The sequence below is a fragment of the Dipteris shenzhenensis genome, chromosome 25 (genome assembly GCF_047967505.1).
Source record: "Dipteris shenzhenensis isolate YYH24624 ecotype China chromosome 25, Dip_SZ_1.0, whole genome shotgun sequence".
NCBI classification, from domain to species: domain Eukaryota; kingdom Viridiplantae; phylum Streptophyta; class Polypodiopsida; order Gleicheniales; family Dipteridaceae; genus Dipteris; species Dipteris shenzhenensis.
The window spans coordinates 51,976,927-52,002,476 of NC_141620.1; the positions used below are offsets into that span (position 1 = coordinate 51,976,927).

Genomic DNA, 25,550 nt, shown 5'->3' on the forward strand with positions numbered 1-25,550 from the left:
ATGCTTCCATAACATTCTTGAAGCTTTACAAATTGTTACTCATAAATGCCTTTATAGAGGGGCCCAATATGTTTTACAAGAAAGATTATCAATTAATGGAAACATTATCATCATCTTCTTTGGGTCTTACTTCGAAGTGTTTGAACTGTCCCAAGGTCTAACATCCTGTTAGAACTTTCCAGAGTTCAGCATCTTCTTCTTGGTACTTGAGAACTCTCTTAGTGTTCTCTTTCTTCACATCATAGCCATTTCTGTTCATAAGATAAACTAAAAAGGCTCAGGAAGTTTAGAAGCATAGATATGTCTTTAAGCATGCTAGGAAAAAATCTTGCTAAGACTTTCTTAAATATATTTATATGTAAGGCAGCCCACAACTCGGTGCTCTTTACTTAATTGAAAAGCTTCGAAAGGTCTTCCTTTTCTTTGAGAGACTATTCAACATAAGAATCCTCATTTCCTCCTATCGAGTGCCTAATACCAGCCATAACGTCCTGTAGGAGAGTACATGTGTGTGCAGGAGGGTGCAGCCAGAAGAGCTCAACCTGCAGCTATTGAAGCCTGTATGAGGCTCCTTGTCTTCCTCATAAATAGGAATCCTCATGAGAAGACCTTACAACAGGAGTTTGTGTGCGTACACAAGCTCTCGCGGTTCTTTAAAATTGTTGGCTAATCTACCTGTTAGTGTAGATTGTCTTCTGGTGCATAGCTTAGTGCAAATTGACATTTGTGGATTGTTCTTTCCTAAGCTCTTGTTGCACCCACAATTGGGTGGTGCCCTGGAAATATGCTCCAATCCCCCATCTTGGGAATGAACAGGAGTCGTCAGATTAAGCTCAATTTACTGTATTCAATGAAGTCATTTCTGGACCAACAAATGCTGGTTTTTAAATTCTGACATCAATTACGCTTAGCTAGAGCAGCTTATAATTACAACGAGTTAATACTTTTTTTTGACTGGCCATGTGGTACAAGAGAAAAATTGGAAGATGCAAACTTGGTTTAGATAGTCTTGAATAAGTTGAACCATACTTTTCAACAATGTATATCAAGTCTTTGCTGCAAGAGAGAGACTACTTTCAAACCTTGAAGATAGGATATCTTCTTCAAGAGGAAAAAAGGAAACTGATGAGTGTTCAATCGGAAAGAATAAATGAAGATAGGGCTTTAGTTATGAAAGGCAAAAGCCGATGCAATTACAGAAAATCAAGGAAAGCAGAAGAAGGGACCATGCTTTTATCATGGAAAGCTAGGTCATAAGGCTTCAGAATGCTGGAAAAAGAAAGCTGAGATAGATGAAGGCCACTCTATTGGTAGTGGCAAAGGTAGAAGAAAACATGCACATAGAGTTCAAGGTAGAGTTAGAGGCTTAGAACGCAACACCCGAGAGCTACATTGCCCCGTCTTGCACCAGACACCAGACTGGCCCTAAACTTAGTGACCCTTTCGGTATTTCTTTATCTTATATTCAAAAGGCATTTAAATACAAGAAAAGCATCGTAGTGCGTCAGCGCAAAGACAACCAATTGAATAACCTTTCACAGGCACTTCTGTCTTGCTATGCAATCACAATAAGGCATCCTAGTCCAGTGCAACATCCCATGGCAGCCCTTCTTCCGTTTTTGACTGAGGGTTCTAACCTGGCAGCTTTGATACCCACTAGGAGAGTCCTAGCAGGAGAGAGATCAACCGTTTGATATATAGACGCACAATTAGACGCGGGTCTCCAGACGCGAAAATAGACGCGCAAATAGATGCGCCCGTAAGTTTTTTATTTAGTTCATGAAACGCGTCTGTGCACGTGTCTATGGGTGCTTTGTCTTGTTGTGAAGTGTAAAGGTCGGTATATACCGACTTTGTGAAGCTTTCCTATACCGACCTTTAATAGAGAGTATTTTCCCTATACTGACCTTTAACAAAAAGTGCTTTTCCATGGTAAATTTTTTTCCTTTTCATACATATTTGATCCTTTGAAAGAATAAAATACAAGAGCATGTATATCAAGTTTGAGATAAAAAAGCTTATATATTCATGTCCAAGTTTGAGATGAAAAAAATCAATCAAGAGCATTTACATCAATGGCTTCATCCTGAGCCAAGTCCTATGCACCAAACAAGTCTATCTCCAACTCTATGCCGAGTTGATCTCCTATATCATTATCATACTTTGGCATCGTATGTTCACCTAAGACTTGATCTTGTAATTTCCCTTCTCCAATAAAGTCGGGTGATTCTTGATCGTCATCTTCTAATTCCTCGATATCATGATCTCCATCTTCCTCCTATTATGTGCAAGCAATAAGATCTGAAGGTTCTGAGGCAGTAGGAAAACTTTCGGAAAGCAAACAACTGATTGGAAGGCTGGGGAAAACCCTGGAAACTTGTTGGAGGAAAATCGCCAAGCCTGGAGGCTTGCTGGAGAAATTCGCCAACCCTGGAAGTCGTGGATTGCCCTAGCAGATGATAAAACGTGAAGGCGATCTGATGGAAGTCACCGGAGCAGCCCAGGCAATTGCAAAACTGAAAACGACTGACCATAGAGGCCCTCTGGCGAATTGCAAAATCCCAGAACAGCCCTGGTAGGCTCATGCAAGTAGTGAATCTGCTAGATCAGCTTTGGAAGCAAGCTTATCAGTGAATCATCCAGTCTGGAACCTAGAAAAGTGCGCAATCAAAAAAACGCATGCCCTAGATGCACCTTGATAAATTTCGATTTCAGAAATCATATCTCAGGAAGGCTCGTGCGAATTGCAATTCATGTAGCAGCTCCCGGGAAGGGCAATTTTGCAGTCTGGGACTTGGCATAGGCTCCTGGATGATGGCAGATCAAAGAAATTGGCTCTTGGAAGGTGTGTGGATAGCTGCCTTTGCTTGCCCTACAGGTCATTGGATTTTTACCCCTCTCTAACCCTCAGATCCTTTGCCTTGGCTCATGGAATTAATTGCACTGAAGTGTCCTTAGGATTTTAATCAGTTTGAGGCTAGGTCAGTCACCGTAAATTCCTAAAAATTAGAAATTCACAGGATCCTGAGGTAGGTCACCTCCAGGGCAGACTTTCTAGGTGCATCCTCTATAGCTCTTTCTTGTCTTCTCTCCTCTCTCTTTTTGTAGGGACAGCAAGCCCTTCCTCAGCCCACGATGCATCCAATGATATTTCGGAGGGGGATCAGTTTTTCAGGCAATGGTGGCACCATCCGCAGAGGCACCCGGAATGCTAGGTAGCTTTATGGGCAGCACGTAGCTTGGAATGCAGAATTTCTAGTAACCTATGATGGGTGGAATACCCTCTGCAAATGCCAATATGTACTCGAACATTGGGATGCAGCCTGGAATGCAGACATGAATGACTAAGACAATGGGCAATACTTGGAATATGCCACGGATGCAGGGTGTGGGACCTGGAATGCCAAGCCCCACCATGGGGACGGCTGGAATGGTTCAGTATGTGGGAGCAATGATGGCCCCACCGTTTTTACAGCCCCCCGTTTATGACAATCTCACCCCTAAAGGCAAATTGAAAGATTACAAGGAGGGAGGGGCAACTGTCAAGTTTGAGAACTAGCACTTCTAGGAAGTGCCTGGAGCCATTTTTCAACTTTTTGAAAATTTTTGTACGGACTGTGCGGACGTCTGTATGGCTGTACGGAATCCGTACGGACCTGTATGGTTGCCTCCAACAGGTGCATGGGGTTGTCTTTTGCTGTGTTGGACCTTTCTGCACGTGTTTCTGGCTGCGTAGTGGCTTGTGGAGCTGTTCTGGACGAGTGCAGGTTGCAGGAGGAACTTTTCCTACCGCTTTTGGCATGCTCTCTTAGGAGGACTCGGGCACAGATCTCGAGGCAATCATTTCGGGGCGGATCTGCACCTTGCGAGGAGCCTGAACAGAGGATAGGTGCAAGGAAGGAGCTCGCCCCTCTACCACAAACAGCGGGAATCGGTTCCAGGTTCTGTTTTTCCTTGTTCTTTCTTGCTTTGCAGCTTTTTGCAGTGCATGCATGTTGTTTGCAGTCCTTTCAAGATTCCTACAGGTTCTAGCAAGCACCTAGAGGCAAGAGTGATCATGTGGTAGGCCTAAGGATAGTGTGGATGCATGTGATAGCCGTGAGGCTGCTGCCTTGAGCTGAGTTTGCAAGTGGTTGGGATGCCTGAATGCCTCTCAGTTGGGTCAGATCAGAAGTGAATGCTTGAGAATGCCTTGCCAGTGGGAATTCTAGTGGTGCACATGGATTAGATGCCTTGAAGACAGGTAGAGGATTTGCAGAGAGGAATAGTGCAGGGTTGAACCCCTATTGTAAAGCATTTCCATTCAGAAGCATTAAATAAATACTGTAAGGGGCGCCGAAGCATTTCGGGCCAGTGGGTGCACTGTGTACTATTTTCATTGAGCAGGGGCATTCTAGCCTCACCTTTGCTATTGTTGAAGTTTGTTTCTAAGTTGTGCTAAGTGATTGAAGTGACCGAAGCTTGCATTGTGGCTATTTATGAAGTTTATGACTGAGTAGAAGATCACTGTCCTTTTAGTTATTGAAGGCCGGTTTCATTGGAACACTTTTTGATTAGCCTTCTCCTTGACGTCTAGCCTTCATCATGGCTGAGTCTGCCCTTCACCTCCGAAGTGCTGACAGAAACTTAGTACAAAGACTTTGTATAAATGGATGCTCAAGTATGTGTGGGTGTGTGGATTTGTATGTGTGAGAGCATATTTTTATGCTATGGTCTACAACCACTTGGGCGTTGATTAGGTCAGTGGGGATGTCAAAATAGCTAGTCCCTGCTATGTGTGATGGAGTTTATGGTTTTCAATCTTATGAGTGACTATCGTGAGATTGAAACTGCACTATGTTCTGTTTTTAGAGGATGAGTTTGGGAATGTTCCTGGTTTCATCTAGGTATAGGGATGCGTGGAATGATGGACAATACTTGGAATATGCCACATATGCAGGGAGTGGGATTTGGAATGTTTAACCCCACCATGGGTACCGGTGGTATGGCTCAAAATGCGGGATAAATGATGACTCCGCCGTTTTTACAGCTCCCCGTTTATCATAATCTTACCCCCAAAGGCAAGTTGAAAGATTATAAGGACGAAGGGACAGTTGTGAAGTTTGAAACTTTCAATGGCGCAGGACAGAGTGAAGGCTTTGACATTTGTGCAATAGCTTGATGCCGCCTATTCAGGTGGGTATTTCATGGAGTCTTCCAAAGCTTGAAAGGCAGCCACCTTCTTGAAGGGAAATGCATCCAATGGTTGACCAATTTACTTTTGCAGGGTAGAGCAACTACTACGTGGGTTGAATTCAAATAGGAGTTCTCAGCCGCATGGTTACCCACCACTTTCGAGGTGGATATTATGACTGCTTGGTACAAGGTGGATGCGGGGAATTGTAGAAATTTGGAAGAGTACAATAAGAAGTTTTGGGAAGCCTTGTTGCCAGTGAACTCCTACAGGCATGTACCGCTATCCGAGCAAATTGAAAGATATTGCTGTGGGCTGCCAAAGGAGATTCGGGACTACTGCACAAAGACAAAGGTCTCCAACATGTCTCACTTAATTGAGAATGCCACTACAGCTTATGCACTCATTCAGGGGAAGGTTTCTGGGTTCAGAGGTAGCCACCAGGAGGTACCACAGTCAAAGGGCAGCAAGCTGGAATTCCCCAAGAAGTTTAGAAAGTTCTCGCAGCCTATGAAAGCAAAGTTTGTTGCAGGGCAAAGGCCAGTACCGTCTCATACCCGTATGTCACATGAAGAAAAGCAAGTTTATGATGCCAACAAATGTTACATTTGCAAGGAGGAGGGCTACAGGTCTTACGAGTGCCCACACAAGAAGAGGAAGCCGTAGCTGCAAACTCATTGCTCATAAGTGGCAGGGCCTTCCTAATCTAGGCTGACATGTGGCACACACGTGGCTCTCACACACATGACCATCTCATTGGATAAGTGGCAGGGCCATCTCTGGCACATACCACCCACATGTCGAGATTAGGACCAAGAGTCCTAACACCCACATACAATCATGGGAACCCCCCACAACTCTCCAAATGGGAAAGGGAAGTTTCCGAGGACCACCAGACCTAGCCCAGGCCCACACATGCGAGTTTGAAGCAGCTCCACTCTGCTTTCTTCCTTGGAGAACCAAGCCTCATTTCTACACTCAGAGGTACTGCTACTGTGCCTCTTTCCTCCCTTATTGGAACAGTAAACCAGCCAGCCGCAAGCTCCATCAACAGTCCGCTAACACTCTCTATTTACAGCCTACAAGGTTGGTAAGCCCAACATTCCTCAGTTCTGCAGCCAAAATTAGTTCAGTCGGTAGCCCAGCATTGCTCAATTTAGAGCTACGCTTGAGCTCAGTTTTCCAGTCTGAAGCTAGTCATTGTTGGTGTTGCAGCCAGTAGTATCCTATCTGAGAATGGTCCAGGAGTATCAGGGCACTAGTTGCTTGGTAAGAGTTAAATTCTATGATACTGCCTTCAAGGTATAGACTCACTCTCAACTCCCACTCTTTGCTTTGCACTGAGGAGACAGTTTTAGGAATGGAGTCAGTTATGAGGAGATGTTGGAATAGCAAGAAGCGAGTCGGAACACAAAAAGCAAACAGCTTGTATTGATAAAACTATCACAAACAGAGAGGGACAGCATACATGGCGTGTGTAAGAAGTACAAACAAAAGAACAGACATGCTGGCTACTTTGAGAGATAAAGCAACTCTTTGTTGCTTTTTAATGCTCCAAGTAACACCTGAGACAAGAGAAAATGCATAACTTATTGCAGACCTTCTATCATCCACTAAGCCTGCCCAGACTGTATCAGTAAAAATGTCTTTGCGTTTGCATAAACAAGCCCATAATGCACAGGCACCTTTAGATATCTTAATCTTATTGGCTGCTTTCAAATGTGACTCCCTTGGTTCCAGCATTAATTGACTCACTTTGTGGAATGCATGAGCAACATCAAGCCTTACAGTGGCAAAACAAGATGAGGCTGCCCACAAGCTGCCTACAAAGAGAGTGGCATCAACCAAACCTGAGCTGTCATTTCACTGTCCGCTTATCACTGCCATCTATGGAAGTCTTTGGAAATATACAATGCTGCATGTTTAACTTCTTCAAAATATCCTTGACTTCTTCAAAATATCCTTTAGATCTTTTAACTCCGAAATAATGTTTTTATTGGGCAACTGCCACACTCTGTACCCAAACAATAATGCATTAAGCCAAGATGGCCATGAGTGTCAATTGGTTAAGTATTGCAACATTTTATTGACCTCAGGTTAGCTCGTCCACCGAGGATGGAAACCATGCATGCAGGATAACTACAGCTAGCTCAGATCCAGACCATTCGGGTGGAGTTGAGCCAATGCTGACAGTTGCCGCAGTGCGTCTCTGAGTTAATAGGAAAAGGTAGAACAGGCCAACATAGGGAGGCCAATCAATAGCAGTGGTACAACATGCATGCTTATGAACATCGTTTTCTTCCTTTCGTTGGGGGGGGGGGGGGTAGCTCTGGGATTGAAGAAATCATCTCCTTTTTGCATATCAGTAAATTCTCTGCGTCACATTGTCCTCTTTTATCTTGTCACCCTTGAAATCTCTTATTTCTATGTGCACATTTATGTACACATGTGGGTCTACATGCATGCCTATGAAAGGTGCTTGAAACAAAGAAAGGTAGCTCTGAACTCTTTAGATTCTCTCTTTGCTTATCAATACATTTATGACAAAATTCATTGCTTGGGCCTAGATCTTTCTCTCAAGGTTGCGGCCTTCTTCTAAAAAAAGACTGAGTCACTTGAACCAGATAGCCCTCTTGACCTGCCTCAATCTTGGTCAGATATCAAAAGTCACACCCAAGCAGTGCAATCCTTAAGGACATGCTGTCCCATATAGAGCATGGTCTCAAAACTTGGTTTTACTACCTATGTTTCATCACATTCAGTCTTGTAATTGTTCCATATTTGCCACCCACGAGTTGTATTTCTGTTTTCCTTGTTCGGTATGCTACCCATTGTTTTGCTGAGCTTTTAGGGGCAGTCTAGGACTGGTTAAACTTTTAAAGTGTATGGGATTAGACTCCTAGGTGTGCTTATGAATGAGATTAGGGTAGGATTGAGGATGAGGATTATTTTGCAATTGGGTATGAGAAGTTTCTGCATGTAACGAGAATCACTGAAAAAGCTGATTTCATTAAAGTTCGAGCTTATGTCCTGAGGGAGACCTTAAGGTGGAGTGTTTGATGAGCTTGTTATTTGTGACATGTCATAAGTGCAGCCCTACATGTCTAGTGCTACTATTTCACTTCATTATATATAACATTATGTTGCAATATATGTGCTTTGGTCAATATATTCTGCTGTCATTTGAAATTCAATGCTTCTTTAAGCTTGACTTGCGATATATTGTCACGTTTGTGAAACTCTTTTTAAATGTGCAACTATGCTATTACTAAGGTTTGTACTCCATGTTCTAGTACTTGTGTTTTTGTTAAAAATATATGGATTGGTCTTTTGATACAATATATACTCATACTTCCAAACGTGTTTTGTTGTGAGACTACTAATGTTAGCCTTATGTGCTTCAAAGATATTTGAGATTTCTAAAGTTGTTGGTCTTATGTGCTTCAAAGATACATAGCTATTTTCTTTCAGTTTTTCGGGTTTACAATGCAGGTTTAAAATATATTATTCTGATGTATCTTTCAGATTTATGAGTTTACATTGCTGATTATTCTGATGTCTAGGTTGTCACATTGGAAGATGTTGTTGAAGAAATTGTCGGTGAGATTTTTGACGAGAATGACTCGAAGGTGAGTATATTTATATTTCCCTTGGGAAATTTCTCTTTCTTGTTGGGGTTGGAGGTGACTCACTTGATATTCGTGCATGGGACTCAGAACTTTTTACAATTACAAGCTCAAGTATGACCTTAAAATTTCGTTATACTTTTTTCTATATTAGGAGACATGCAAGAATGATTCACTTGTTCACCCAAGCTGTGGCAACTGAATAGTTTAGTTGTTCCTTCCGTAGAAGCTACTTTGTAACAACTTCAATTCCCAATTCATTTAGTGTTCTTATTTGATTTTGATTTCTTTGGTTTTATGCCACCACAACAGTCTCACACACTGCCAACGCCCTCTTATGCTCGACGTATCCTTCATGAGCCCTTTGCAGATGGTCATCACAGTGCCGCCAGCCCTCACCCTCTCCTTGTTTAGAGAGTTGTCTCTCTTTATGTATTGGTATCGCTATGATCATGGCTTTTCTCTTGTGTTCATTATGGGTGTTGATACCTGTTTAAGGGCTCCACCCCTTAGCTCATTGCATCAGGTCTTTTTTAGTCTCATAGACCCTTTGGTCTTCCAAAGACTTTTAATAAACTCTCTCTCTCTCTCTCTCTCCCCACACACACACACACAGTGCACTCCTCTACCTACCTATCTCATTGCCTACATATCTTAGATGAGGGTTTTATTGAACCACCAGGATATTCACGGATTTATTTACCCCATTCACTAAGGATTCCATTGGGCAGTTTCGGGTCTCTTCACATATATTGTGTATTGAGAGTGGTCGGGTGGCAGAGGGGACTATGTGGCCTACAGGAGGTTGAGTCGGAGGAACATTTCATCTTCAGATGCCTAGCTTACAATGAGATTAGAGGGCGATTCTATTGTCTATTTAGAGATAGCTCTAGTTTATCATCCCGATTTCTCTCCTTTCCAGATCAGAGATGCTTGGCCGCATTCATTCATCACGAGGCAATCCGGCATTCATTCACGAGGCAATCCGACATCGTGAGCGCCTACTGCGATCTCAGAGACAGGAGGATTGTACCCTGGTAGACTCTTCTCAGAGCATGATCACTGAGTTCTTCCAGCCAGAGCACATAGACGTCCCCCCTACTGGCCCTGGGCATGATCGGGACCTAGAGCCAGGGACACGGTAGCTCAGATAGAGGGTTGATGCACAGATCACGGTTGGGGACATTCCCTCCTTGTTTAGAGTGGGAGCGTGACCGACAGGGGTGATTGTCTCCCTTGTTAGACCTACAACTGTGACCAAGAGAGATCGAGGATTGCATCTAGAGGTGGCCGGCAGCACTCTATTTTGGATTTCATGCTATCGCTCCCTCACTCTTGATTAGCAGGGGGCCATAGTGACCTTGGAGCATACTTCACTTTGTATTATGATGACAGTCGCTTTGATGATGATGTTGATGATAGTGATGTTGTAGATGACCATTATTTGATACGACTATATAGGATGTAGTTTTTTGCTTCTTGTATGGGTGTGGATGCTCAATAAGTAGCTCCAGCTTGTATTGGGTTTCTCACAGTCTCATAGACCCATCGGTCTTCTGAAGACTTTAATAAACTTTATGTTTGGCACCTTCATATGGGATGAACCTCAAAAGAGAAGTTTTGAAAAATTAAAAGTAGCTATAGCAGCAGCGCCTATCTTAAAAGTAGTGGATCCCAATGAACCATTCGTGGTTGAGACAGATGCCAATGATTTTGCTGTTGGGACGGTACTTTTATAAAAAGGTCCACCAGTGGATTTTGAAAGCAAAAAGTTAGATTGTGCCCATCAGAATTACTCGGCATATGAGAAGGAAATATATGCTATAGCATATGGGATTGACATCTTGGCCCCGATCTCAGCAAAGCTATTCAATGACGCAGTTTGCCTTGGCTTCGCACATGCATGGACCCTTAACACTATCACTCCTATTCACAAGGCTGGGGATCCCATGACCCGGAAAAGCTACAAGATCATTATGATTAGGCATGCCATGTCCAAGATCTATGTATCTATACTTGACACAGAGGTTAGCTCGGTTGCAGAGATGGAGGAACTTAGGGCAGAGGGGCATGCAAGATTTCGGCGAGAACATGGGAACATCGATCACATACTCACACTCAGGAGTGTCATAAAGGAGGCCAGATCACGAAAGTAGAGGATGTACTGTTACTTTGTGGATTTTCGCAAAGCTTTTGATCTGGTTTCACGAGCCCGCCTGCCTCATTAGGTGCCTGCAGGAGTTGGGGTATGATCAAGAGATCATCTGGGCGGTTATAGTACTTTATGAGAGTCTCAAGTCGAGTTCGGACAGGGAAAGATGAGATTACGAGTACCATTGGGGTCAAACAAGGTTGTCCGTTATCACCAATCTTGTTTGGCTCTACATAGATCAGCTCGAGAACTTCATGGGGGCACTTGGGGGGACTGGGTGCTCCCTTGCTGGTACCCTGATTCAGATCCTCTTGTATGCCGATGATGTGGTACTGATGTCCTCTTTCCCCGAGGGCCTCTAGAGACATTTGGATGCATTGCAAGCTTTTTGTGAGTCACATGATTTGAAGGTCAACCTTGGCAAGACCAAGGTTATGATCTTCAACACATCTTGAGAAGCCATGCAGAGGGAGCAGTTCACATTTGATAGATTACTGGTTGAGATCGTCTCCTCATATACTTGGGTGTCGTAGCGATGAGATCATGAGACCAGCGATGCAGACTCGGTTGAGCAGAGGATATGCCTCACTTACCGAACTGAAGAGGCAGTGCTTCCACTCACACTTCTAGGACCCTCGGACCAAGGCTCTTCTCTTTGACTTCTTGGTTCCACTAGATGGCATGTATTGTAGCCCTTGTTGGGGACTCGACCTCTCAAGCACATAGTGGGCTCGAGTAGAGGGACTACAGATTCTCTTGCTCTCATGGATGATCCGAGGGAAACCATCAGTGCCACATCATATCATTTAGGCCGAGTTTGGCGCTTCACTACTGCAGCTAGATGCGGCATTCCAGACCATTACTTATCTACACCACGTTAGAAAGTATGGAGACTGCTCATCGAGGAGACGCAAGCTGTCATGGCTGGCTCTGGCATCGCCCATGAGTCTTGCAGATGGAGGGGATGAGAGAGTCTGGTATGCATAGACACGTAGGTGGTTCGAGAGATTGGAGCTCCACATGGATAGATTACCTCCCCTTCCAGTACAGCTTAGATGCTCCATCTATCCCACTTGGGTACCACGAGAACCAGGTCTACTGAGGGGATCTCTTACAGCTCCACACATTCAGGTCCTGGTTGGCACCGAGAGAGCTTTCAGTGAAGCTCAGCTTCTACAGAGATCGCTGCCTTCGCATCTTTGAGGAGGGCTTCATTGTCCCGCTAGAGTACACTCGGATTCACTCACCGCACTCATTGAGGATCTCCATTGGGCAGTTTCGAGTATCATCGCACCGGCTCCATATTGAGAGCCAACGAGCTGAGGGGGTACCGAGGGAGTACTGCCAATGTACATTATGTGATCGGCAGGGAGGTTGAGTCAGAGGAGCACTTTGCACTTCGATGCCCCATGTACTAAGCGATGCATGATCGCTATTATTGTCTCTTTTTAGATGGCTTTGGGCCCCTCTCCAGACTCCTTTTGTATCCGGACCAGGGGTGCCTTTCTACTTTCATTCATGACGCAGTTTGACATAGAGAGCACTTACTCAGTATACAGAGGCATGCCTCAAACACACTGCCCGACTCTTCTCAAAGAGAGATTAGGGAGTTCTTCCAGCCGTACTGTATGGATTACAGAACCACTGACTATAGACACATTAGGGACGTGGATCTCGAGGCACGCCATACTCGAAAGCGGACGGACATGCATATCACATTGGATGACCTCCCATCCTTGTTCAGACATGGGACACGACCCATAGGGGTTATAGTAGTCTTGGTTAGGAGCAGAGCCACTGCCAGAAGATCGAGACGGACAGTGCCCACGGACAGCTGCCAGCGCTCCATCACTAGTTATGCATCAGCAGGACCCTGCCCACTTTCGAGCTCCCTTTGACATTTACATCCTATGAGGTCGCATTATACTGGCCAAAGCCGGCATGGCCTGGTGAGGTGGATTGATCGACATGATGATGAGGATTGTGGTGATGATGATGCCGATAATGATCGTCTTTTTTAACTAATGATATGACTATGTACTAAGGACTTTGGGTGATGATGCTTGCTTGGTAGCTCCACCCTTTCCGCTTGCTGTATCAGGTTTTCTACCAGTCCCATAGACCCATCAGTCTTTCGTAGACTATAATAGACTATAATAAACTCTCTCTCTCTCTCTCTCTCTCTCTCTCTCTCTCTCGCGGATGATTTTGAGTAAGCCCTCGGTCCCCCATTAGATGGTACAGGCAGAGTTTGCCATGACCCCTCTGTAGGTTGATGCCATTTTTCAGACAATGACCTTCCTCCACAGAGTTTGGAACCTACCTCGCGAGAAACTTTCGAGGCTAGCACTAGAGTCCTCTATACGACTATCTGAGAGTGGGGCAGGTACAACATGGTTTGCACGCGCCACCGCATGGTTTGCCAGTCACGGCATTCAGATGGATCGGCTTTCCCTGTTTCAGTATAGCATGGATGCACCGCCCGAGTCCATCCCACGAGATGAGATTAACCGCATTGTACGGTTAGATCTCCTCCAGCTCCACACATCTTGCACTTTGGGGGGGGGGGGGGGACCAAGAGTTCCCCACCAAGACCCAGCTCTATTATGACCACTTTCTGAGAGTATCGGAAGATGGGCTCATCATCAGACCTCAATATCTCGAGGACAGAGGAGTCTCACACGCACTGAGGATTGCCATCGGACAGATGCAGGTCTCGTCCCATCAGCTGAGGATCGAGACAGGGAGAGCTGCACGCATATCTAGAGAGCAGCGGACTTGCAGGTTGTGCATGATGGGGGCGGTCGAGACGGAGGAGCACTTTGTGTGTGTGTGCCCAGCCTACTATGAGATCCGAGGGCGCTACCACTGCCTTTTTCAGGAGGGGTACGGCTTTGGCCCACTCTCACGACTGATCCACTTCCATGATCAGGTTTGTATTGGGCTCTTCCTGATGGAGATGCGGAGACACAGAGAGACACTACTGCGACGGATCAGAGAGCAGCAGGATGCGACCACCATGTCACAGGACATTGAGGTGGATCGAGCACAGAGGCAGGTCACCGACTTCTATGCATTTGAGTCAGCTCCAGGGCACTCGGGAGTAGAGGAGGAGGAGCTAGCTGACATGAGAGATAGATGGGTCAGTAGAGGGAGTCGCCACAACACCACTACTGGACGAGAGTCACGGGGGTCTCACATGTGACAGGAGACCAGAGCTCACATGATTGAGATTCGACCTATCTCAGCTCTTCTCAGAGGCAACCGACAGAGACGTGGCATTACACTTGACATAGCCCATCGGATCCAGAGATCGAGGAGACCACGCCCCCCACCACAGCGCCAGACAGCTTGACATATGCAGATACGTGAGCTCTTTGTGTCACACCAGAGAGCTATCACGGAGCCTGGATACATGGAGCCAGATCATGTTCTTGGAGCATTAGCCCTTAGCGCCTGACATGCCCCACTCATGTTACATACTATTTGGCTTTTCTGGCCTGACGTGATATGATGTACTACATTAGTATTTCAGTTTATGTGTTTTCTAGTACTCAGCGAGGGCCTTAGTGAGCCCTTCGCTCCAGCCCACTGTGGCTTGTATGAGTTTACTTTGTTTCCGCACTTTTGTCCCATAGGCCCGTGAGGCCTCCCGCGGACGTTAATACATCTTTCTTTCTTTCTTTCTCACGATTGTTCCACTTCCAGGACCAAGTCTGTATTGGGCTCTACCTGATGGAGATGCGACGACACCGAGAGATACTACTACGACATATCAAAGAGCAGGAGGATGGGACCACCGCACCAAAGGTTAGCGAGGTAGACTGAGCGCAGAGGCAGGTCACATATTTCTCTGCATTTGACTCAGCCCCAAGGCATGCTGGTATAGAGGAGGAGCTAGCCGACATGAGAGATATATGGATCAGTGGAGGGAGCCAACACAACACTGCCAGACGAGGGGCACAGAGACCGTATACGGTGCGAAAGGCGACCAGAGCACACATGATCGAGGTCCGACCTATTTCAGCTCTCCTTAGGGGAGATCGGAGACGAGGCATCACCCTTGACATAGCCCATTATTTCCAGAGATCGAGGGGACCACGTCCACCACCACAGGAGACATCCTGACAGATGCAGATACGTGAGCTCTTTGCATCTCATCAGAGAGCCATCATGGAGCCTGGATACGTGGAGCCGGTTCATGCACTTGGGATTCTAGCTCTGAGCACTTGATATCTTCATGCCACTCTCATGCTATTTTGCTACGTTTTTTGCTATATTGTACTAGTATAGCGTTTTAGTACTCAGCAAGGGCCTTAGTGAGCCCTTTGCCCTGGCCCACAGTGGTTTGTATGAGTTACTTGATTCCGTACTTTGTCCCATAGGCCCGTGAGGCCTCCTGTGGACGTTAATATCTCTCTCTCTCTCTCTCTCTCTCTCTCTCTCTCTCGCTCATCCTCAACCCTCAGCCACGCTCAGCCTCAGCTCCACTCAGCCCTCAGTTTCCCGCCCAGCGCGTCGAGGAGTTTTTCTTAAAGCAAAGTAGGCCGAGGAGGTCACCGAGGCCAAACCCTGGCCGCCGCTGTTATCACCGCCTCCAAGTCTTCACTGCTGCGCGAGCCCTAGCCACCGCTGCCTCTAGGTCATCACTGCCTCAGGTCTTCTACCAGCAAGGGCAAACCCACCCCGGGCTGGGATGAAACCTCGGCCCAGCTTGGGGCTTAGCCTTAGCAAAGGGGTTTCTTTAGCATAGGCCAGCAGATGCAATTCCCTAAAACTAAGCTTGTTGCTACGAACCCAACCAGCAAGCAGCCCTCCTACGCCTCCATAGCCTCAATGCCATCTCCCTATGCTTTGACCTATCATAGATTCTAGAGTTAACTTGATCCACATGAGAAGATTTATTTTCTACCGAGAACTCAAAAATGCAAAGCTTTGCATTGCATCTCTGGAAAAGACAGTTTCAAAAATGAAAAGCAAGGGCAATGAGGGAATAATTCAGGAAGTTCTACAGTAGAGCAGCACCTGCACCACAGCTTGTAACCAAGGTACAAGATTTGATTACCACTCAGCTCAAGTCTGTAAAACAGGAATTCACAGCAACGGTGAATACCAAGATCAACAAGTGTGATGTCTATGAGGAGGTAAAAGAACAAGAAACCAGGGTTGGGAGTAATCGGATTATACGCATAGGAGGGCTGCCTGAGGACCGGACTCTAGAATGTGAAGTATGACAACAAAGATCGAACATCTCAAGAAGACCATTCCCTAGATTGAATGGGATCATCGTCCCCCTGACGCCACGCTCCCCACTCATCTTCAGCTCACGTGTCCACGCAGACCCACGTATGAAACCTCTGGGGATGTGCTGATGTACGTATGAAGATGAGGCGCTCCATGGCATATTAATTAGGGCGATTCTTCAAAAATAGGGCGTTGGAAGAAATTAATCTCTCGCTGTTATTTTTGTAGGGCTTTCTTTTCGAACCCTATTCTTGCTTTTATACAAAAGCAAGAAAGTCAAAATCCTTGCTTTTGGGGTAGATCGTCAGAAAAGCATCCTGAAGCAACTTGACCAATAATAACCAGCAAGCGAATTCCTCCTTCGCCCCGATTCTTCAGCCCAATCCAGACCTGGATAACTGCACCCAGCTTCTCTAGCACTAGGCAGACTAGTCCAATCTTTCAAGCAAGAGAGCAAGGAACAAAGTCCTCAGCCGAACCCACAAGGTGAGAGGTAGTAGAATATGGATTTCAGAGGAGCTCACCCCGACTCAGTTCAAGGCAAGAAATGCTGAATTGCAAAAAGTAAAAGAAGCTCAAAAGGAAGGAAAATGGGCTGTTTATCGAGATGGTATAGAACTAATCATAGATTTTAATCCTAGACCCAAAGACTCTTAGTCTAAAAAAGATTTAATGAAGGCCACTTCACAACAATAGTATTAGACTTTAATAATGTGCTAAATAATTCGAGTTGAGATGCCTTGTGCATTCCTCGACTCTCTCTGACACTCAGAGATGCAAGGGTTTCCCTTTTTTGGATGTGTACTTTGTCTCATAGTCCTATGAGGGCTTCTCAGATGTTAATATATCTTTCTTTCTTTCCTCTCACTTCCAGGACCCTCGAACGAAGGCTCTTCTCTTCGACTCCTTGGTCCGACCAGCCGGTATGTATGGCAGCCCTTGTTGGGGGCTTGACATGTCAGAGATAGAGTGGACACGGGTGGAGCGCCTACAGATCCTCATGCTCTCATGGATGATCCGTGGGAAACCATGTGTACCACATCACATCATTCAGGCCGAGTTTGGTGCTTCTCCACTCCAGCTAGATGTAGCCTTTCAGACCATCACATATCTACACCGGGTTAGATCATATGGGGACTGCACATCAGGGAGACAGAGGTTGCCATGGTTGGCTCTCAATTCCTCCATGAGGTTGGCAGCAGAGGGAGACGAGCGATGTTTGTATGCACGGACTCACAGATGGTTTATGAGACTAGGGTTCCACATCGATAGGATACCTCCTTTTCAGTACATTTTAGATGCCCCTTTGGTACTCCCACCCAGCATCTCGATCGGGCCACATACCAACTAGGTCATTCGAGAGGATCTCCTACAGCTACACACCTTTAGGACCTGGTTGGAGCCGAGGGAGCTTCCAGTGAAGCTGAGTTTCTACAGAGATTACTGTCTTCGTATTTCGGAGGAGGGATTCATCACACCACCGGGGTACACTGAGCTTCATATGCCTCACTCACTACGGATCTCCATCGGACAATTTAGGGTCTCATCACACTGCCTCTGCATAGAGAGCGGCAGAGCAGAGGGGATTCTTAGGGGAGGATCGCTTATGCATATTGTGCGAGCGTCAGGAGGTTGAGTCGGAGGAGCACTTTATTTTCAGGTGCCCAGTGTACTACGAGATCCGAGGTCGCTACCACTGCCTCTTCAGAGACGGCTCTGGGCTTCTTTCCAGATTCCTCTCCTATCCAGATCAAAGATGCCTCGCGGCCTTCATTCATGAGGAGGTCTGACACAGAGAGTACTTACTCAGGCGACGGGGCTTGGCCACATCATCAGACACCTCTCAGAGCAGGATCATAGAGTTCTTCCCACCGAGTGACATTGATCGTCCAGTCTCTAGCCGCAGACGTGACAGAGACCGCGACCCGACGACGGCCGCACGACACATGAGACATCGAGGGGATACATAGATCACTCTGGGGGACCTCCCGTCATTGTTTAGACCCGGGATACGTCCCTTGGGAGTCATGGTGGCTCTGGTCCTGCGTTGAGCCTGGTCTAGGAGACCGAGACGCATGGCACTCCTTGATGGGCACCAGCGTCCCATCACTGGCTATGCACCAGCCAGGGCGACATGACATACGGAGGATTCCGCTCCGCTCCAGTCCTTTTCTTTTCATTGTTACATTCAGATGTATTTGATTATGTATGATGAGACTTAGAATTCAGCACGGGTGATGATGCTCGTTTCAGTAGCTCCATCCTTACTGTGATTTGTATCAGGTTTTCTTTCAGTCTCGTAGACCCATCAGTCTTCCGAGGACTCTAATAAAATTTCTTTCTTTCTTTTCTTTCTCTCTCTCTCACACCGCCACTGCTGGGAGGCATCTTGCACCTCGCACAGGTCCTAGGAGCTGGCGCGATTGAGGCACCTGCCCCCCTAATGAGCTACTGTTGCCTGACGACCCCTTGCTTCTACCTCTGCTACGCCTCCCCGCTACCTCTGCTAAACCCCCTCCCCCCTCCGCTACCCCCTCGCTAAACCCCCCCCGCTACCCCCCGCTACCCCCTCCACTAACCCCCCTGCTACCCCCTCCACTAACCCCCCCGCTATCTCGCTCACCCCCCCGCACGTCGCTACCCCCCCCCCCCCAAACCCCTTATGCTACTCCCTGCTACCCCTCTCGCTACCCCCTCCGCTACGCCTCTCTACCCCTTGCTACCCCCTCCGCTAACCCCCCCGCTACCCCCTCCGTACCCCCCCCCTCCCCCGTTTTTTTTCCCCCCCTCCTTCCCAAAAAAAAAAAAAACAGCAGCTTCGACCTTTTATTGTCCCTTCTTTGCCTCCATAATGAAGGGAACAGGGGGATGAGGACAGGAGACCAGGTGAGAGACCCCTCGATCCAAATTTGCATACGCGTGGAGATGGGGAAGGAGAACGGTGACAAGGCGAAAACACAAAAGCAACTCAATCTGGAGGACTTCAACAAACGCAGCAACCGGAGTGGTTTGACAGTGGACAACACCGCGGCCCAGAAGAAAGGGGCCCACCCAAAGCCCATGCCGCTCACCACATCCTCGACCTCTATGGTTACCACCACTATTTCACCACCATCATCCGCCTCATCATCTACGCCACCTCTCTCCTCCCCCTCTCCTGCATCATCATCACAGGTCTCCTCTCCAGTAGCCTCACCACTGGTCCCACCAGCCACGGCTCCACAATACTTTCCCCTCGTATCACCTCTACCTCTCAGTCAGCCACCCTTCATCACCTCGTCCGGCCTCGCTACTCCTACATATCACTCCCCGGCTCAGATCATGCTGTCCCCACCCTCAGTACAACCTCAGCAGCCCACCTTCATTCGAACCCCTCTTGAGATCCAGTTCCCACCTGGACCAGGACATCTTAGGCCCCCGCTAGATGTTTGGGACTCCCTATTGGCTGAGATACACAGCATCCGGGCCTGTCCGGCAGAGCTGACACATTATACTCACGAGCACGCCCGATACACCCAGGAGCAGGCCCGCATTATACACGAGCAGGGCACCCTTATCTAGGGACTCAGGCACGACATCACACAGCTTCGAGAGGAGCTCGGGACCCTTAGCAGCGCCTGGAGGGACCCCAATCACAGAGATGGAGGCACAAATAGCCACGATATAGTCGGCTATAGCAGAGACAACTAGATGGGTGGATGTGGCGAAACAGGAGCCTGCAAAGGCAACCATTTCAGCCGGCATACAGGAGTAGTAGCAGAGGGCTTCGAAGGCTCTCAACATTCGAATACGAGGGATCACGCAAGACAGCACCAGCACCACTATGATGCCCATGGAGGAGGCGATCACCTTTGTGACCACCACCATGGGGGTCCCCGACCATGGCATAGAGGGAGCATGGCGTGTTGGGAGAGATCCCAACCGAGAGCAGCCCCTAGTCATTCGCTTCAGAGATTCACATGCTCGACTAGCGACACTCCGACGCCGAGCCTCTCTACGAGAGCATCCCACCCTGTCCATGGATGAGGATTTGACACCACTACAGATTGAGGAGCGACGAGTTCTTCTGCAGCAGCGGGATGTTGCCCGCAAGGAGGGGAAATGGGCCGTGGTCTGGGCCGTGGTATGAGATGGTAGGCTGTTGACCGGCACCCGTCGGGCTCCCACTCGTACCCCCTAGGGGGACGGGACCTATGAGACTCAGGTTTTCGAGACCGTAGACTGCACCATTTGGAACTGTAATGGTACCTTATGGTTAGACCCAAGGAACTTCTCGGAGTCTTATACAGGACCAGACATAGTCTTTTACACGGAGAGACACCAGAGCCCAGAGCGTCCACTACTGATAGTCAGTGGCTACACATGGGAGTCAGCCTTCAGGGATGAGACGAGGGATACAGGAGGAGTTCGAGGATCAGGCGGGGTCGCAGTATTGTACATGTCTTCCCTCGCTGGAGCCATCTCCATTGAGAGGAAGGATGCACACTCCTGATTCATGTGGATCCGGATCCGACGCACAGACACCCGTGACCCTTTCATAGCAATATGCTACTTCCCGCCAGACACATCCCACTTCGCCAGAGTGGCACGAGAAGAGGGTGAGACATCGCCATATGCACCCTTACATTAGGATATCCCAGACCTTTCAGCCCACCGGGAAGTTCTCCTTGTTGGGGACTTCAACGCCAGGACGAGTACGCGACAGACACCACTCCTGGACATAGACCTAGACGGAGCAGGTATGACCAGGATCTTATCAGACCGACATGGGCCTGTTACACCATATGTACACGCGCTCCTTGATTTGGGAAGGATGCATGATCTCATCATCTACAACGGCTCGACCTATGGCCCTCCTCAGGTGGTTTTACTTGCTTCTCACACGGGCGGGGGCACTAGTGTAGTAGATTACATCATGGGATCCCCTACCTTCACTTCATGTATCACCGACTTGACCGTAGCACCACTCTCTCTAGGAGCTGATCACACATACCTATTCTTCACTATCGCCACCCCACGCTTAGCCACACCACACACACCACATAGGAAGCACGACACCTATCACGACATACACTTTGATCACAGCCTTTCACCGGCCTACTCTGGACGCCTAAACAGACTCCTAACCTACATTGATCATATACCACTCATAGAGGACCGTGCTGCCCTGATTAGTCGCACACTCCATGAGGCTGCTCTCCAAAGCTTTTCCCACACCACACGGTCCACTAGACCACCACCTCTTGGTTTTGTACCCTGCAACAATTAGTACGATGCGGAGTGCAAGGCTTATCGCCGACAGCTCCGACTTGAAACCATATGTCACCTCCCGAACACATCAGACACGGTACGCAAGTATCGACATCTCGTACGTCGAAAGAAGCAGGCATTTCTTCGTCAAAATGAGGAGGAGCTGCTACACATCTTGTACAGCAACAACTCTAAGGAGTTTTGGCGGAGATTCCTTGAGCGTAGGTCCCCATCACCTTTCACCGACACGAGAGTCTGGCACATGTATGCACACCATCTATATGATGTCCCACACCAGCCCACTCCAGATCTCATACACACATCTCATCTCACCACTTGCACGTTGTTCACCAGAGGGGGAGTCAAGGACGCGGCATTGAAGCTGCACAATGGTCGAGCTAAGGATAACGAGGGGCTATGCACTGAGTTTATCGCATATGGGATCGACACGTTAGCCCCGATCCTAGCCAAGCTATTCAATGACGCTGTTTGCCATGGCTTCCCTACACTTGGATACTCAACACCATCACCCCCATCCACAAGGTAGGGGATCCCATGGACCCGAGTAACTACAGGACTATCATGATTGGACATGTGATGTCCAAGATCTATGCGGCTGTATTGGATGCATCGGTTAGCCTATTCGCAGAGATGAGAGGGCTCAAAGTAGAGGGTGAGGCCGGCTTCAGGCGAGACCATGGGACTATGGATCACATACTTACAGTCAGGAGTGTCATTGAGGAGGCCAGATCACGGAAGGAGAGGATATACTGTTGCTTTGTGGATTTTCGCAAAGCCTTTGACACAGTTCCTCGAGCTCGTCTTATCACACGCCTAGAGACACTGGGATTTGATTAGGAGATCATCTGGGCAGTCATGGCACTGTATGAGAGTGTCTTAGGCCGAGTTCGTACAGGCGTTGGTTGGACAGATGAGATCTTGAGTACCATAGGGGTCAAATAGGGTTATCCCTTATCACCGACCCTGTTTGGCCTCTACATCGATGAGCTTGAGACTTTCATGGGGACATTCGGAGGGACCGGTTACTCACTTGTCGGGATCATCATCAGTGTTCTTCTTTATGTAGATGACGTGGCGCTCTTGTCATCCACACCCGAGGGGCTCCAGCGACACCTGGATGCACTTTGCAGGCTTTTTGTTTATCCCATGATTTGGAGGTCAACCTTGGCAAGACCAAGGTCATGATCTTTAACACCTCGAGCAAACATGCAACAGAAGCAGGTTAGTTTTACTTTTGGTGGGTCACCAATTCAGATCGTATCCTCATACTGTTACTTGGGGGTTATCTTCTCCGGCCCGATCTTCACGATGAGACCCGCGACGCAGGCCAGACTGAGCAGGGGATACGCCTCACTCGCTCGGCTAGAGAGACAATGCTTTCACTCCCACTTCTAGGACCCTCGGACCAAGGCTCTTCTCTTCGACTCCTTGGTCCGACCATTCGGTATGTATGGCAGCCCTTGTTGCCTGACATGTGAGAGAGAGAGAGTGGACATGGGTGGAGCGCTTGCAGATCCTCATGGTGTCACGGATGATCCGGGGAAACCGTCTATACCACATCACATCATTCAGGCCGAGTTTGGTGCTTCTCCACTCCAGCTAGATGCAGCCTTTCGGACCATCACATATCTACACCGGGTTAGATCATATGGGCACTACACATCGGCGGGGAGACAGAGGTTGCCATGGTTGGCTCTCGATTCCTCCATGAGGTTGGCAGCAGAGGGAGACGAGCGATGTTGGTATGCACGAACTCACAGATGGTTTGTGGGACTAGGGTTCCAGATCGATAGGATACCTCCTTTTCAGTACAGTTTAGATGCCTCTCCGGTACTCCCTCCCAGCATCCCGATTGGGCCACATACCAACCAGGTCATTCGAGAGGATCTCTTGCAGCTACATACCTTTAGGACCCGATTGGAGCCGAGGGAGCTCCCAGTGAAGTTGAGTTTCTACAGAGATTACTGTCTTTGCAATTCGGAGGAGGGATTCATCACACCACCGGGGTACACTGAGCTTCATATGCCTCATTCACTACGGATATCCATCGGATAGTTTCGGGTATCATCACACCGCCTCCGCATAGAGAGTGGCAGAGCAGAGGGGATTCCTAGGGAGCATCGCTTATGCATATTGTGCGATTGTCGGGAGGTTGAGTCGGAGGAGCATTTTATTTTTAGGTGTCCAGTGTACTACGAGATCCGAGGTCGCTACCACTGCCTCTTCAGAGACGGCTCCGGGCTCCTTTCTAGATTCCTTGCCTACCCAAATCAGAGATGCTTCGCGGCCTTCATTCACGATGGAGTCCGACATAGAGAGTACTTACTCAGGCGACGGGGCTTGGCCACATCATCAGACATCTCTTAGAGTAGGATCACAGACTTCCTTCCATCGAGTGATATTGATCATCCAGTCTCTAGCCACAGACGTGACAGAGACCCCAACCCAACAATCGCAGCATGACACACGAGACATCGAGGGGACACACGAATCACTCTGGCGGACCTCCCGTCATTGTTTAGACCCGGGATACGTCGCACGGGAGTCACGGTGGCTCTGGTCTTGCGTCGAGCCTTGTCCAAGAGATCGAGACACACGGCACCCCTTGACGGGCACCAGCGTCCCATCACTGGCTATGCACCAACTAGGGCGACATGACATACGGAGGATTCTGCTCCGCTCCAGTCCTTTTCTTTTCATTGTTACATCCATATGTATTTGATTATGTATGATCAAACTTAGGATTGAGCACAAGTGATGATGCTTGTTTCAGTAGCTCCACCCTTATTGTGATTTGTATCAGGTTTTCTTTCAGTCTCATAGACCCATCGGTCTTCCAAAGACTCTAATAAAATTTCTTTCTTTTCTCTCTCTCTCTCTCTCATAAAATGCAAGCTGTTGGGACAGAAATACAGCGACTAAGAGAGATGCAAGGAACAGCGGAAGAGGCACATAAGCAATGGAAGAACTGAAATCTGAGAATGCAAAGCTCAAGAGAGAGGGGATGGCAGCCTTGTAGACAACCATGCAAGGAAAGCATGCTGAGTTTACACAACAAATCACCTAAGGGAAGCATATATGCTAGAATGGAAGAATTTGGTTAAGAGGGGTGCGGCAGCCCCCAAGAAAGAGATCATCTCTGAGGCTCTGGAGGAAGAAATGAGAAGGAGCAACAAGGTTTTGAATGTCTTGGTTAGAGGCTTAACAGTTGGGGATACTCCTATGTCAGATGCCAAGACCTTGTTCACCAAGATGGGAGTCAAGCTCACATGTGAGACAGCGTGGAGAGTTGGCAAAGCCGAGGCCCCAACAAGACCCCTTATAATGAAGCTCTGGACAGCAATGGACAGGTCTACCCTCATGAGCATGAGGGAAACCTTGAAAGGAACAAGAATATACTTGGATGATGACCTCACATTGCTACATCGGGAGCACCGGAGAGAGGGAATGGTGCGTGTCATGGCAGCAACAGATGCAGGTAAATGGGCTATCTACAGAGATGGAAAGGTGATTATCAGAGAGAGAGTGGAATGGGAGGAAAGGGAAGAAAGAGAAGAAGGAGAGATGGATAGCACATGACGGTGTTAGACTCATGGGATGAGGGCACAAGGGGGGCTGAGAATAGCAGTGTGGAACTGCAATGGTACCCTTTGGTTCGACTTTGGGAGGTTCTTGGAAACATACACTGAGAGAGACATGATCTTTTACACCAAGACCCATGAAAGCCCGGAAAGAGAGCTGCCGATAGTGATGGGATATATGTGGGAATCAGCTCACAGGATGAGAGGAGATAGTGGAATACGAGGGTGAGGAGGGGTGGCTTTCCTTTTGAAAGGACATTAGGGACCACTCATATCGGTGATCCGGAGAGATGAACATGCACGACATATGTGGGTGCGAGTTCAGCTATCAGATACACGCTTGATCTTCATTGTAGTGTGTTGCTTTTCCCCAAACACATCCATCTTATGCACGAGAGGTCACTATTGACAGGCACAGCCCACATGATGACATCATAGAGCTCTCTAGACAGGGGAACACTCTCCTCCTTGGTGACTTCAATGCACGTACTGGGAACAGACAG

The 25,550-nt window shown here is 47.8% G+C and overlaps 1 protein-coding gene across 1 annotated transcript in view; it reads left to right on the top strand.

Moving 5' to 3' along the window:
• The window catches only part of LOC147886038 (DUF21 domain-containing protein At1g55930, chloroplastic-like), a 99,822-nt gene that overhangs the window by 44,341 nt on the left and 29,931 nt on the right, over positions 1-25,550 (top strand). The window contains exon 11 of the mRNA XM_087396308.1: positions 8,737-8,802. Coding sequence (XP_087252434.1) covers positions 8,737-8,802 — 66 coding nt within the window. The remainder of the gene's footprint in view (positions 1-8,736; positions 8,803-25,550) is intronic.